We start from the raw sequence: 15375 nt of genomic DNA on the forward strand, positions 1-15375 counted from the left end.
TATCTCTATTATTGCAGTTACACACCAAGAGGCATGTGTACTCGAGATATTCTATGCCAAGTTTGACTATATAGTTAAGTAGTGCCTGTGATGGAGCACAATTGTTGTCTAGGCTAGCTTTAGTGCAGTGGTACTTGCACAATATATATATATATATATATATATATATATATATATATATATATATATATATATATATATATATATATATATATATATGTACACATGCATGGTATACCCGCACCCAAAAATACAAATTTCTTCTTATGTAGATGACAACAATTACATGCACACACTATAAATACTACAGCCATACCTCACCACACTCAACACCTGGTTCACTACGAACATACTCAAAATAGTCCCAACCAAATCCACAACCACACTTCTCACCAACTGGACAACAGAACACACCTCTTTATCAACAACTCCCTCATACCACACACATAAAACATCTGGAAGAAAATTTTATAAATCCAAAACAATTTGGATTCAGACAGGGAAGATCATGTGCCACAAACTTAATGTTTTTACTCAAGACTAATAGATATAATACAAGAAAGGGACGGATGAGCTGATTGTGCTTTCCTAGACTTACAAAAAGCCTTTGACAAAGTGCCACATAGATTTAAGAAAAAAAAACTGGAAAATATAGGAGAGATACAAAGTAAACTACTAAACTGGATGGAGGATTTTTTGCATGGAAGGAAAATGAGAGTAGTGCTCATATGGGAGGAGATGGTTAGTGGAGTTCCACAGGGATCAGTATGGGCTCCATTAATGTTTGCTATTTATGTGAATGACATGGATGAAGATGTGAAATGTTACATGAGCTTCTTTGCAGATGACGCTAAATTGCTGAGGAAAGTGAATACTGAAATGGATTGTGAATCACTGTAGAGACCTGAACAAAGTTTGGAAATGGAGTCAAAAGTGGAAATTAGACTTCAGCATCAAGAAATGTAGCATAATGGAATTTGGAAAAAATAAAAAAAAGAATATCAGGACAATATAAAATTGGGACAAAGGAAGTAAAGAAAGTGGAATCTGAAAAAGACCTGGGAGTAATCATCACAAATGATGTCCCGAAATCCCTGGACAGTGGAAAGAGAAGGTGGTTAAGGGCATGAGAATTCTTGTGCACTGGGAAATTGGCAAAGGGAGATAGCTACAGTTGGTAGCCAAAGTCCAGGAAATTTGGGATGCCGTCCGGGACCACACATGTTCCCTTCAATCCATGCATGTAATTTCGATTTTGAAGGACCTGAGAAATGTTTCTCAGAGGACAGCAAACTCATGTAAATCACAGCCTTAGGCTGATTAAACAAAACATACTACACTGATTTTATTATGATTCAAATTAATTCCGCAAACAGTGGCATGCAGCTGATATCAAGAAATTCACAGTAATTCAAATATCAATTAACTGGGTAAGATACACACTTATGCATTTGGTTATCCTACCTGGCTAGCCCTGTCCTTAGTCACTAGCACTGAACATGTGGTGGGGGAGGGGAATTGCGTCTGATGGTTTCTTTTCCCCTATCATCTGCTTCACTCTCTAACTAAAAGTTTTAGTTCCTAAATAAGAATTGAATCACAGGAGTGGGTTCGGCAATGAACCCAGATTGAACTTGTGGATTCTGATTTCAGGGCATGTCACGAAGCACCTTTGTGGGTACGTCATGGTGGGTACGTCTCAAAACACATTTCTTGTTTCAGTAAGTTACCAGGACGCTACACACGAGTCAATATTACGTGACTGTTGTTGACCAATGATATTATTAGCATATTGATGATATGAGGTCCTCGCAAGACGTGCTATATTGGAGAGTGTGTCGTGCCTCCTACTACCGTGAGAATGTGATGCCTACTCCCAGATACAATGTGCCCTATGCATGGGGTCCAGTGCACTGTTTTTTGGTGATACTTTTCGAATCACTAAATTTTGAAAGGAATACAACACAAAAAAAGAGAAAGACAAAGTGCTCAAAATTGAAGCAAATGATCAGAATAAAGGAGAATAGAGACGGAAAAAAAAAAAGTTTTTTTGGAGAGTGCTGGACTTGAGACTGAAAAAATGGTAAATAAAAAAATGGAAACCTAATCCAAAAAAGAAAAGAAAATATGAAAATAAAAGTGGCATACACAAATATTGATGGTATGATCTCTGGAATCAACAAATTAAATGACTATCTAGAAATAGAAAAACCTGATATCCTGGGCATAGTAGAGACAAAATTGAAAGGACCGCTATCAACAAGCATAGTGGGACATGGTCTATATAACCACTGGGCAAAAAATAGAACTGAAAAGCAAGGAGGAGGTGTCATGATATTGACCAAAAAAGGTTTAAATGTGACAAAGGTCAAGACAATGTAGAAGCAATTACAATTAAAATTACCAACAAAAAGATGAAAAGCAGAAAATTTGTAGTAGTGTATGTACCACCAAAAACCCATGCGTGGTCAGATTGTAAACATTCCAAATTATTGGAAGAAACAATAAAGGTGCTAAACAAGTTACTGAAAGAGGGTGGAAACATAGTAATCATGGGCAATTTTAATGCAAAAGACATAAATTGGGAAGAAATGATAGTTAAAGGGGGAGATGAACATTCTGCTAGATATGACCAACATTCTACTAGATATGACCATCGAATACACCCCAACACATTGGGTTAAGGAAAATACTAGATATAGAAACAATGAGGAACCATGGAAACTAGACCTAATATTAACCTCTGAACCAGATATTGTGAACAGAATGGAGTATAAAACACCAATTTGGAAAAGTGACCATATATTAATAGAGTTTGAATTAAAAGAACAGAACAACATACAGTGAGACCTCTCATTAATGGATGTTAATTAACTGTGTTTGCGGTGTTTTTGCTGTGTTTTCGGTGTTTTTGGTGCTGTTGTTTAGTGTGTGCAATCACTATGCCACTCTAAAACACCAAAAACACAGCAAAAACACCGCAAACATAGCTAATCAATGTCCGTTAATGAGAGGTCTCACTGTAGATAGAAATGATAACCATAGAGAAGGAAGATTTATGTACAACAAAATGGACTTTGTAAAACTAAGGAAATTTTTCCAAAACACAAATTGGGATAGGTTCTCTAAAGAGGAGACAAATATGGAAGACAAATGGAACATATTTAAAGAAAAGTACAAAGAAGGAATTAACAAATATGTACCAAAAAAGAAGCAAAAAGAGATTTATATAAAATGTTGGTTCAACAAAAGTTGTAGTGAGGCTAAAGACAGGAGAGATAAAGCATGGAAAAAAAGAAAAAAAGACAGGAAAACATATAAATGGCAAACATATAAAAAACTTAGGATAGGTTCCCTAAAGAGGAGACAAATATGGAAGACAAATGGAACATATTTAAAGAAAAGTACAAAGAAGGAATTAACAAATGTGTACCAAAAAAGAAACAAAAAGAGATTTGTATAAAATGTTGGTTCAACAAAAGTTGTAGTGAGGCTAAAGCCAGGTGAGATAAAGCATGGGAAAAATGGAAAAGAGACAGGAAAACATCTAAATGGCAAACATATAAAAAACTTAGAAATGAATATGTAAACATACGCAGGAAAGAAAAAAGAGAATATGAAAGGGATATCATAAACAAATGTAAGGATCAACTGAAACTCTTTTACAGATATATAAATGACAAACTAAAGGATAAGCATAATATAATAAAATTGCACAAAGGAGACAAAGAATTCATAGATGACACAGAGATGGCAGAAGTTATGATCAGACATTTCAGGTCTGTTTTTACAATTGAGAGCTCACATTCCTGGGAGGATGGACAACTAGAAAGCTCACCCATGATAAAGGAAATAAAAATAACACAAAGGGAAATAAGAGACCAAATAAAAAGCTTAGATATCAGAAAGTTGCATGGACCAGATGGAATTGCAAATTGGATACTGAAAGAGTGTATAGATGAACTGACAGATATACTACACAAGATAATAGACTTCTCACTAAAAGAGGGAAAGGTGCCGATAGATTGGAAAGATACAAACTTAGTACCAATACATAAAGGAGGAAATAGGGAAGATCCTACAAACTTTAGACTGGTGTCCCTCACAAACACAGTAGCAAAAATATGCGAAAATATTATCAGGAGCAGATGGACCAAACACTTGGAAGAAAACAAAATAATAAACCCCAAGCAATTTGGTTTTAGAAGTGGAAGATCGTGCACCACAAACCTAATCTGCTTTTACACGAGACTAATTGAGATAATACAAGAAAGAGATGGATGGGCAGAAAGCATTTTACAAGGTACCACACAAAAAATTAATAAGTAAAATTGAAAAAATAGGAGGAATTCAAGGCAAACTGTTGGAATGGGTGAAGGATTTCTTAGAGCAAAGAAGAGAGAGAGGAGACTTGATAACTATTTATAGAATCATGAAAAGCATGGAAATTATTGATAGAGAGGATCTAATAAAATGGGATAGTAGAGATACAAGAGGACATGGAAAGAAAATCAAGAAAGACAATTATAGAAGAGACCTGAAAAAGAACAGCTTTCCCCACAGGACAATAGACGTTTGGAACTGGTTAGATGAGAATGTGGTGTGTGCAAAAAACGATACACAAATTTAAAAACAGTCTAGATAAAATGAGATAAGGAGATGGGACACCACGAGCATAGCTCCCCTTCCTATAAAATACAACTAGGTAAATACACCTAGGTATATACATCACAAACATAAAGATGAATTGCACACCTAAACTTAATGCACATAAATCACTTGCAGGTACATAATTTGGACAAAACAAAGAAGTTACCACTACAATATACAAAATGTATATACACTTAATGATGAACTATGCAAGCCCTGCATAGACCCCTAATCTCACTAAGAAACACCAAAACACCCTACAGACTATACAAAACAAAACTCTAAAGATAATTCCAGGCTGCACAAATACAACACCTACTGACCATCTACACCATGAAACAAAAGTCTTCAAAGTCAAGGATCACCTCCACAAACACAGCCCACCCAATAAAAAAGCACTGGATCTGTCAACATCTAAAGATTGAAGAGAAAGAGATGATATGATTACAGTGTACGGATCACTAAAGGCTTTAAGAGGTCATGGAGCAAATTAAGAAAGATCACATGTCTAAAGGATATAAAGAAATATAGTTTTCCATATAGATGCATGATACATGGAATAGCTTAGATGGTGATATAGCCCAAGCTCAAACAATATGAATTCAAATCTAAATATGATCATTGGAAATCAATGATAAAGATTAAGTTGGAACTGTAAGGCTACGGACGCACGAGAGGCTGTTTAGCCGCTCAACCGCTGTGGCTGTTTAGCCGTTTTTATAGAACACACTACTTTTAATGGAATTGCGCGCATTAGTTACTTAACCGCTAATGTGCGCAATTCCATTAAAAGTAGTGTGTTCTATAAAAACGGCTAAACAGCCGCAGCGGTTGAGCGGCTAAACAGCCTCTCGTGCGTTTCATCCTTAATGAATTTGAGGCTAGGTATGGTAAAAAAAAATAGAGAATAGGAGATAGGACCCAACAATCATTGCTTATTTCCTGTGTATAACAATTGGGTAAATACAATTAGGTAAATACTATGTGGCATGACACCCACACATGCCAAGAAACATCAAAACAACACCCAAATACCTACATCACAGAAACATACTCTCTTCTTTTCCTCCACAACCACCAGACACCTGCCTCCAGAAGTATATCCATAATATATCACTCACTGCCTTATCAACAAACTAAGACAACACATTGCTGCATGCCCGACCCCTGATATCCATCTCTCTAAATTATCTCTCCCCTGAGAGGACAGACTCCACCTAGCCAGATTGTGCCCACCTTCCAGCCCTTCTAAGACAGTAGAAGAAGTTGGATGACCACATTACAGATAACTGTCCAGGATGTAACACTTCACCCCTTACTATACAACATATTATGGAAGACTACATTGCACACAATCAAGCATGTCAACAATTGTATACTCTATAAGGGATTTGTGGAAAAAAATCCATTTGTGGTGTTCCTCAGGGAGACAGGACTGCTCCTCCAAACAATCTAGGGAACAACAACAACTTCAGTGCAGTAATTGGCACTAATGAAACTGACTGAAATATATGTGGGTCCCCATGGCTCTTAAAACCAGGATTACTAAAATTTTTCTTTCTGATTCTTCATAGTCTTAGTTATTTCTAAAGTTAGCCATTGTCTCTGGAGTAACTGACAACTTTAATTTAATCATCAATTAAAACAAATTATCAGTTGTGTGTAAATAACTTCAACTAGCATAGTTACAGACTTGCTTGCTACATGTCAAATAATTTATACATTTCTGTCTCTCAAGTAGTTGTAATGGCTGTTTGATCTATTCTTTCATTACACCTAACAGTTTACACCTAACAGTTTATATAGTGGACATTACAGCTTATGAGTATTCCTCTGGCCCTCTGGTTGTTGTTTGATGACTTTATTCAATCATAGTTGATTCCTTAATTGTTCAAAGTAATACTCTTAAAAGAGCCAACTCAGTTTACATTTAGTGGCTTAAATTAATAATCATAAGTTCAAGGATCAATGACCTGCATGTGATGGTCCTGCAAGATGGACAGCAAAGCTGCTCATTTTCAAAACCCAGTATCCCATTTACCTCCATCAGGAGGTGTAGCCCTATGGGCCTGACACTCCATCTCTGGATTGGACCTAAGATCTCTCTATCATCTTCAGTTGTATTTGTTAATTTTTTCATACATGGAGAGCTGACAACTAGCAACTGGTTTACTTTCCTACAACTTTCAGCCAGTGATATAGAAACAGTCTCACACTGATACAACTTGGACAACTGTCCCAAAGTTTCTTCCTAGAGAGATCTATAGGAGGCTCTGAGGACCATTGCCAGCCACTGTGGGGCTGCAGGTTTTCTACTTTGTGAAACTTGAGGGAACAATTGATTAATTGAATTGTAAGTTATTCTTTTACATTTTTATTATTTTCACATATTTGAATTCTCAGGACCTTTTGCATGTCAACATGACTGTGGATGTTGATTCTGGAAAAGGCTTCGCTCAAGCACAAGTAACAGGTTCAGTGTTTCCTGTATCAAGTCATTTTGAAGGAGAAATTAGGTTCAACATCTCTAAAGTAGACATAATTGTTGTGGAGGTGGTGGCTAGGCCCATGACTGGTGAAGAACAACCTCATATGATCTACAATGGAACAGTCTCTATTGTACAGGAATCACGAAGCTTACATACAAGGTACTTATTTTTATAAGACATTTTATAAAAACATGGCTATAATTGTTACTTTAGGGGCCCCAGGTGCACTAGTTCCTGATCTGCCTTTCCATAGTTCTATCAATATATATATATATATTTATATATATATATTTATATATATTATATATATTTGTATATATATATTATATATATATATATGTATATATACAGATGCTCCTCTACTTACGTTCATTCGTTTTACGTTTTTTCGATTTTACGTTTGAACTGACTGTAAAAAAAAAAATTGTACAAAGAAAATTTTTGAGTGAATTTTTTAGTTTAGCGCACTCTCCGTAGTTCAAACGATACTTGCGCATGACGCTGCGTCCATTGTTTACATTGCACAAACGACAAACTGAACATGCCTTGCCTCCTCCTCCTCCTCCTCCCCCTCCTCCTCCACCATCTCAATTTATGTTGCTTGAATTTAATTTATTTGAAATTAATGTTATTATTTTACAATGTTATGTGTATAATTAATGATTTAGGGGTGTTTTATAAGATACGGTAATAGAATTTACGGATGTATAGTACAGTAACAACTTACGTTCATTTTCAACTTACATTCGGCCGTTCGGAACGTAACTAAAATGTAAGTTGAGGAGCGTCTGTATACACACATATATATGTATATATATATATATATATACATATATATATAATGTATATATATATATATATATATATATATATATATATATATATACATATATATACACACACATACACAAAAAGGACTCCTCCCCTTTACATGGGAAGTAGCCAGTCAAGGCATGCACCTACCCTTCTCCCACACCACACCCATCCAACACCCAACTGTTTTCCCTTTTATCTTAGATCCTTTTCAATGAAGAACCATCCCTTCTAACCCTCTGCTTGGGTCAGTACCAAAGTAGCAAGACACAGCATAGTAGTGCCCAACAGCTGAAGCTGGTTTACCCCTACTCATGAGAAATCCATATAGGCCAAATCAGTTTATCATTCACAACCATTCTCCACTCACACCTATCTATTTTACTCTCCTGCCCCTGCTCTACAGACATTCCCTCTGTACCCCATTTATCTATTTCATCTTTGGTCTTCCCTTCAAGTTCACTCCTACACCTCTGCCTTCTATAATCTCTTTGCAAATCTCTCTTCACTCATTCTTTTCATATGCCCAAACCATCCAGTATTCTCTGGTCAAACTTGTCTGCCAGCTCCCTTTCCACTCCTACTCTCTACTTCGCTTCCTCATTTTTCATTCTGTCCATTTTTGTAACTTTCACTGTACTTCTCAAATACTTAATCTCAAACACATTTAAATTTCTCCTTTCTGCCTCCCTTACATTCCAAGTTGCAGCCATTGTACAGTAATATGAGGATACATGGATCAAATCTTTGTAGTAAGGCAGACATGTTAGAAGTTTCTGGCAAAAGATAGCGATGTTTGTTTTGGGCTTTTATGAATCTGGAGAAGTATTATGACTGGATTGACAATAAGGCATTCTGGGAGGTGTCACATATATATACATACATACATACATATATGAAGGGCTTTTCCCCTCTTAAAAGGGAGGTAGCCAAAGTCAAAGGCATAAATCCACTCCTACCCATTTCATCCCCATACACTCCACTCCCATTCACCAACCCTCCCTCCCTCTTTTCTTGGCTCCTCCTGGATGACCAGTCATCCCTGCATCTCGCCCACTGCCCTGGGTCAGGATCAATTCAGCAAGACACAGCACATCCACAGCAATGCCACTTCATTTAATTGGTGACCCATCCTCCTTCCTCTCATTCAGAAAAAGAGAGGACAGGGAGAAATCCATTCAGGCTGCATCAGAATATCATTCAACATACTCCCTAACCCTCCCATCCCCCACTCACTCCCTTCCATGCATCACAGTATCATTCATACACAACCATTCTCCACTCATCCCTATCTTCTATCTTCTCCCTTCTTTCAGGTGCACTGTCTTCTAACATATTTTTGTGTTCTCTCTCTTCCCACAAAGCCATTTTAGGAGGCACATAATTTACCACAAACTTCCTGCTCTTCTTGTCCTTTGCCCTCTATTTCCATCATGATCATTTCCACTCTATTCTTTCCATATGTAACATTCCTCACATTTATATCCTTCTTAGTCATGAACATAACTCCACCACCTTGTTTTACTTCTCTGTTTCTAATCCAATAATTATATGCACCATGTCCTACATTGGTGGGTGGTAATGTACCTTTCAATTTTGTCTCCAGAATTCCCATTATGTCAGGTTCTTTTTCCATCAGGTAATCATTCAGTTCATTCATGCCTGTTATTAATCCATCTATATTTGTGAAGGACACTTTTGATTTTCTGTTACCTCCACCCTGTTATCTCCTTCTGTTTTTGTCTCCTTTGAACCATTTCCTCACTTTCATATCCACTACTCTCCAATAAAATTTCTCTTCGTCTAACTCTGTTCTGTTCTCGTTTTTTTTTTTTTTCTAGCTTCGATTCTTTTTGTTTCCTCTTTATTCATCTCTTTTTATCCATACCTGTTTGTACTGATCACTTTCTGCTAGTTTTCCTGTTTTTGATAAGACATTCTCTGCTGTTGTTTGTGACCTGAATTTAAACTTAATTGGTCTGGTCTTATCTATACTGTATTTCCCAAGCCTTTATATTTCTTCAACTTCTTTCCCTATTTCATGTTCACCTTCTTGAAATATTCTTAGTACCCTGTTCACTCTTTCTTTCTCCTCTCTTACTCTTGTAGTCCTATTTGGATTATGTTTCTCTTCCATTCCTAACATGATTATACATTTCTTTTTATCTGCTGAGTCTCTTACTATATTCTCCTTCTCTCTCATCACTTTAATAACTGTGTCCTTAGTGTGTTCCTTCATCTGTTGTTTCACTATATCTCTAAATTCAGTTTTGCTATTTTCCTGAACCTTTTTCCAACCACTTACCTCTTTTGCTATGGACTCTTTATTCTCTTTATTATTCCTCTTTAAATTCCTCATTCTCATCCTTTACTTCTTTTAACTGTCTTTTTAATTCTTCTATTTCTTTATTTAGGTTTTGGTTCTTCTTCTTTAGTTCTTCCAATTTATCAACTCTTTAAAATTTTTACATTTTTACTCATGTCTTTGACTTCACCTCTGTCGTCTGTGCATCTCTTGTTGACATTCCTTCCAACATCCAGGGCCCATTTGTCCCCTTCCTCATTTTCTTTCATTTTCCTCCATAATCCCTCCCCTTCTCCTTTTTCTTCATCTTCCCACTACACCATGAGCTTTCCCTTTCCCTACTAATACAACACAGGTACTCCCTCATCGTTGAGATCCGCAATTTTTTTTTTTTTTTTTTTCGGAGTTCCAATCTTCACTGTCACTTCGACTATCATGTGTATTTACCTAGTTGTATTTTACGGTAAGGGGAGCTATTGTGAGTGTGTGTATGTTTAACTAGTTGTATATTACAGGAAGGGGAGCTATGCTCATGGTGTCCTGTCTTTGTATCTCACAGTGTCTAGTTTGCTCTCAAATTTGTGTATGTTTTTATGCACACACTATTGTTTCGTCCAATTTTTCCAGACATTCACCACTCTGTGTAGAAAGCTATTTTTTTAGATTTCTCCTATAACTGTCCTTTTTGAGTTTCTTTTCATGTCCCCTTATATTTCTCTTATCCCAATTTAGTAAGTCCTCTCTATCAAGGACTTCTGTGCCTTTCGTGATTCTGTAGATGGTCAGGTCACCTCTTTCTCTTCTTTGTTCCAAAGTCAGTATGTTCAGTTTTGATATAATATCTCATATGATAAGTTTGAAAGTGTTGGGGCCATCTTTGTTGTTGTTTTCTGGATTCCTTAAATTTTCTTCACATTCTTTTTGGTACTGGGTGACCATAGTGTCGCAGCACACTCCAGTCTAGGCCTTATTAGTGTGACTTTTTTTTTTTTTTTTTTTTTTTTTTTTTTTTTTCATTTCTTCATCCAAATAAGTAAAAGCTACCTTTATTGATCTTATCAAGTTGTAAGATTCTCCAACAATTTTGTTTATCTGTTTATCAGGGGACATGTCATTTGTCACAACTTTACATTGTGACACAGTGCCTATTACTTCCCATCTTCTTTCGTCTCTTTTCTGCCCCTTTATTTATCACTTTCCTTTGCTCTATGGAATTGCTGACACACTGCCTGCTTCCCATTTTCTTTTGTCTCTTTTCAGCCTATTCGGCTATCACTTTTCTTTCGCTCTATGGAACCAGTGGAAGTCTTAAGGCCTCTAGTAACTACTTCTTGATATTTTCCCTCCCCCTTCTCTCCAGCAAATGTTGTGTGAGTTTAGCATTAGTTAGTTACAGTGCCTTATTGTGTTTAAGTATCTCCTATTTACTCAGGAATTCCCCCCCGCCACCTCATCTTCCAAGATGTCTCTGTGTAAGGTCATGATCAAAGTCATTACAAATGTTATAATGTTAAGATTGAAATGTCTCAACTTCTCAGTTTTACTGGTTCATCATATTACATTTGTATCCTAGTACTTTATGATTAGGATTGGTATATTTTACCATAATTGTACCTCCTCTTTTTCTTCTTTGTTCCAGAGTTGATAAGTTTAGTTTGTCAAATCTTTGTTCATCTGTCAACTTGCAAAGTGTTGGTGCCATCTTTGTCATTGCTCTTTGAATTCTTTCTAGTTTCTTTATTCTTTTATTTATTTATTTATTTTTTGTACTAGGTGTCCATAGAGATGCTGCATATTCTAATTTTGGTCTTACCAGTGTAACTAGTATCTTCTTTACCATTTCCATGTAGTATTTACCTAGTTGCACCTAGTTGTATTATATGGGAAGGGAGCTATGCTCATGGTAACCCATCTTTGTATCTTTCAACATCAAGTTTTTTCTTAAAATCTTGAATTGTGTTTGCACATGCTGGTTTTTTTTTTGTTTTTGTTTTCCAGATCTCTTCTATAGTTATCCTTTTTGAGTTTCTTTTCATGTCTACTTGTTTTTCCACTGTCCCATCTTAGTAAATCATTCCTATCTAGGATTTCCAATCCTTTCATGATTCTATAGTCAGCAGATCTCCTCTTTCTCTTCTTTGTTCCAGAGTTGGTAATTTGGACAATCTTTGTTCATATGTTAATTTAGAGAGAGTTGGTGCCAACTTTGTCGTTGCTCTTTGTATTCTTTCTAATTTCTTTATATTCTTTTTAGTACTGGGTGTCCATAGTGTTGCTGCATACTCCAGTTTTGGTCATATTAGTGTAACTAATATTTTTTTAATAATTTCCTCATCCAAGTAGTCAAATGGCACTTTCATTGACCTTAATAGGTTGAAGGTTTCTCTGACTATCTTATTGATATGTTTGTCCGGTGTCATGTCTTTGTTGATTATTACTCCAAGGTCTCTTTCGGAGTTCACTTTTTTAACTTCTTTACCAATTATATAATTTCTTGATATTCTATATTTACTTTTTCCAAACTCCATTATACTATACTTCTTGATATTGAAGTTTACTTCCCACTAACTGTAATGATTCACAATCCTCCTCTGTTCTTACTTTCTATAGTATTTTTGCGTCATCTACGAAGAAGTACATATAACACTCCACCCCTTTATCCATGTCATTTATATATATGGCAAACATGATTGGAACCAGTACCGAACCTTGTGGGACACCACTTATTATTTCTTCCCAATTCGAGTATTTATCTCTAATTACTACCCTCATTTTTCTCCCAGTCAGGAAGTCTTGCATCCATTCCAATAATTTTCCTCTGATGCCACCTATTGATGCTATCTTTCATATAATATTCTTGTATGGTACCTTATCAAATGCTTTTTGTAGGTCTAGAAAGGCACATTCCGGCCATCCATCCCTTTCTTGTATTATTTCTAATAGTCTCGAATAGAAGCAGATCAAGTTTGTTGTACATGATCTTCCTTGTCTAAATCCAAATTGATTTGGATTCAGTATAGTTTTTTCTTCCAGATGTTTAACCCATCTACTTTTGATAACTTTGTTACATATTTTTGCTACGGTGCTTGTTAGGGAGACCGGTCTGTAGTTGGTTGGATTTTCCTTGTTTCCTCCTTTATATATTGGTACAATATTTAACAATATTTACATTTTTCCAGTCCTGTGGTACCCTTCCTTCTTTGAGTGAGTAATTATATTGTACATTTTGTTTGTTAACTCCTCTATGCATTCTTTCAATATCCAATTTGCAATTCCATCTGGACCATGTGATTTTCTGACATCAAGGTTTTTTATTTGGTCACTGATTTTCTTCTGTGTTACAGATATTTCCCACATTGGGGGGATTTCTCTCTCTCTATTTCCTCACAGTTAGGTGAATTTTCAATTGTGAATACTGATTTGAAATAATTGCTCATAATTTCAGCCATTTCTAGTTCTTCTGTGTGTGTGTATTTACCTAAATGTATTTACCTAGTTGTATTTTATGGGACAAAAGCTATGTGTTGCCATGTTTGTTTGGTGCAAGTCATTGCTAATAATTACTCCTAAGTCCCTTTCCAAGTTAACTTTTTTAACTTCCTTTGTACTCATTTTATACTGTCCCAATATTTTACATTTCTTGATGTTGAAGTTCACTTCACACATTTGGCTCTGTTCTCAGACTTTATCCAGGTCTTTTTGTAGTGATTTACAATCTTCCTCTGTACTTACTCTCTTTAGTAGTTTTGCATCATCTGCAAAGAAGTTCATATAACATTCCACACCTTCATCCATGTCATTTATATGTATGGCAAACATTATACGAGCCAATACAGAATTTTGTGGGACTCCATTTATTATTTCTTCCCAGGTCGAGTTCTTGTCTATTATGGGAAGGGGAACTATGTTCGTGGTGTCCCGTTTTTTGTGTATGGTTTTTTGCACACACTTTTGTTTTGTCCTGTTTGTTCCAGATGTCTACCACTCTGTGTGGAAAACTGTTTTTTTCAGGTCTCTTTTATAATTATCCTTTTTGAGTTTTTTTGTGTCCTCTTGTATTTTTTCCCCCACCACAGGGTTTGGCAAAATGAGAAAATGAATATTCAGAGAAGCAGTACAGGACAGTAACAAGAGTAGGGGGGAACAGCATAACAGAGGGACAGCTGCATCATAATAAAGTATAATCATTTCTCTATGAATAGAGATTTCCTCTACCACAGACAAAATGATGTGTGACTCTGGTCCATAGGGGCACCTCATATAGAACCTAAAGTATCAGCTGCATGCTATTTAGCAGCTTTTAACCCCACAATAACATGCAGCCATTTCTAATTCCATCTCAGGCTCTACTACTCTCGTAAAAACTCTTGACTACTCATCATAGTTTTCCTCCTACCTGTCTACCCTGTCATAAGGCATTTCCAAATCCATAAAGGGCCCAAAATATCCTTACCCTTTGCTAAAGCTTCCTTACATCTGTCATACCACAAAAATCTGATCTATGCAACCCCTACCTTTCCTAAACCCACTCTGTTCCTTATCATTTATTCCCTCTGTTTCTCTCCTAATCTTCTCAATCAAAACACTTCCATAAGCCTTCCCAACTACACTCAACAAAATGATCCCTCTGCAACTACTACATTCACATTTGTCCCCTTTTCCCTTGTAAAGCAGAACTGTACATGCACTCCTCCAGTCCTCCAGTACCCTACCCTCTTTTAAACAAACATCAAGCAGCCTTACCAGCCATTCCACCATCACTGTACCTCTGTTTTTTTAGACATTCCATATAACACCCATCTAACACTGGTGCCTTATGTGCTCTCATCATTTTAATAACTGCTTTCACCTCATCTTTTCTTATTTCTTTCCCATTTTCCTCATGCATCACTATCATTTTCTCAGTACCTCCCACTTCAACCACCTTTCCCTCCCTATTCTCCTCCCCATTTAGCAACTCCCTAAGATAATGTGCCCATCTTCCTCTTACTGCCATTTCTTCCATTATCATCTCTCCATCTGCACGTTTTCTTCTCCACTTGATTTGCCTCCCCTTCCTCTCTTAATTTCTTTCCAAAACATTTTGTATTACTTTCAAGGTTTTCTGTCATACTCTTC

The 15375-nt window shown here is 36.3% G+C and overlaps 1 protein-coding gene across 2 annotated transcripts in view; it reads left to right on the plus strand.

Moving 5' to 3' along the window:
• The window catches only part of LOC143025360 (uncharacterized), a 174830-nt gene that overhangs the window by 99526 nt on the left and 59929 nt on the right, over nt 1-15375 (plus strand). For both annotated transcript variants that reach the window (XM_076184898.1, XM_076184900.1), the window contains exon 28: nt 7054-7298. In XM_076184898.1, the coding sequence (XP_076041013.1) occupies nt 7054-7298 (245 nt within the window). The remainder of the gene's footprint in view (nt 1-7053; nt 7299-15375) is intronic.

The sequence above is a fragment of the Oratosquilla oratoria genome, chromosome 5, assembly GCF_046742065.1.
Source record: "Oratosquilla oratoria isolate Oo_2021 chromosome 5, ASM4674206v1, whole genome shotgun sequence".
Lineage (NCBI taxonomy): Eukaryota > Metazoa > Arthropoda > Malacostraca > Stomatopoda > Squillidae > Oratosquilla > Oratosquilla oratoria.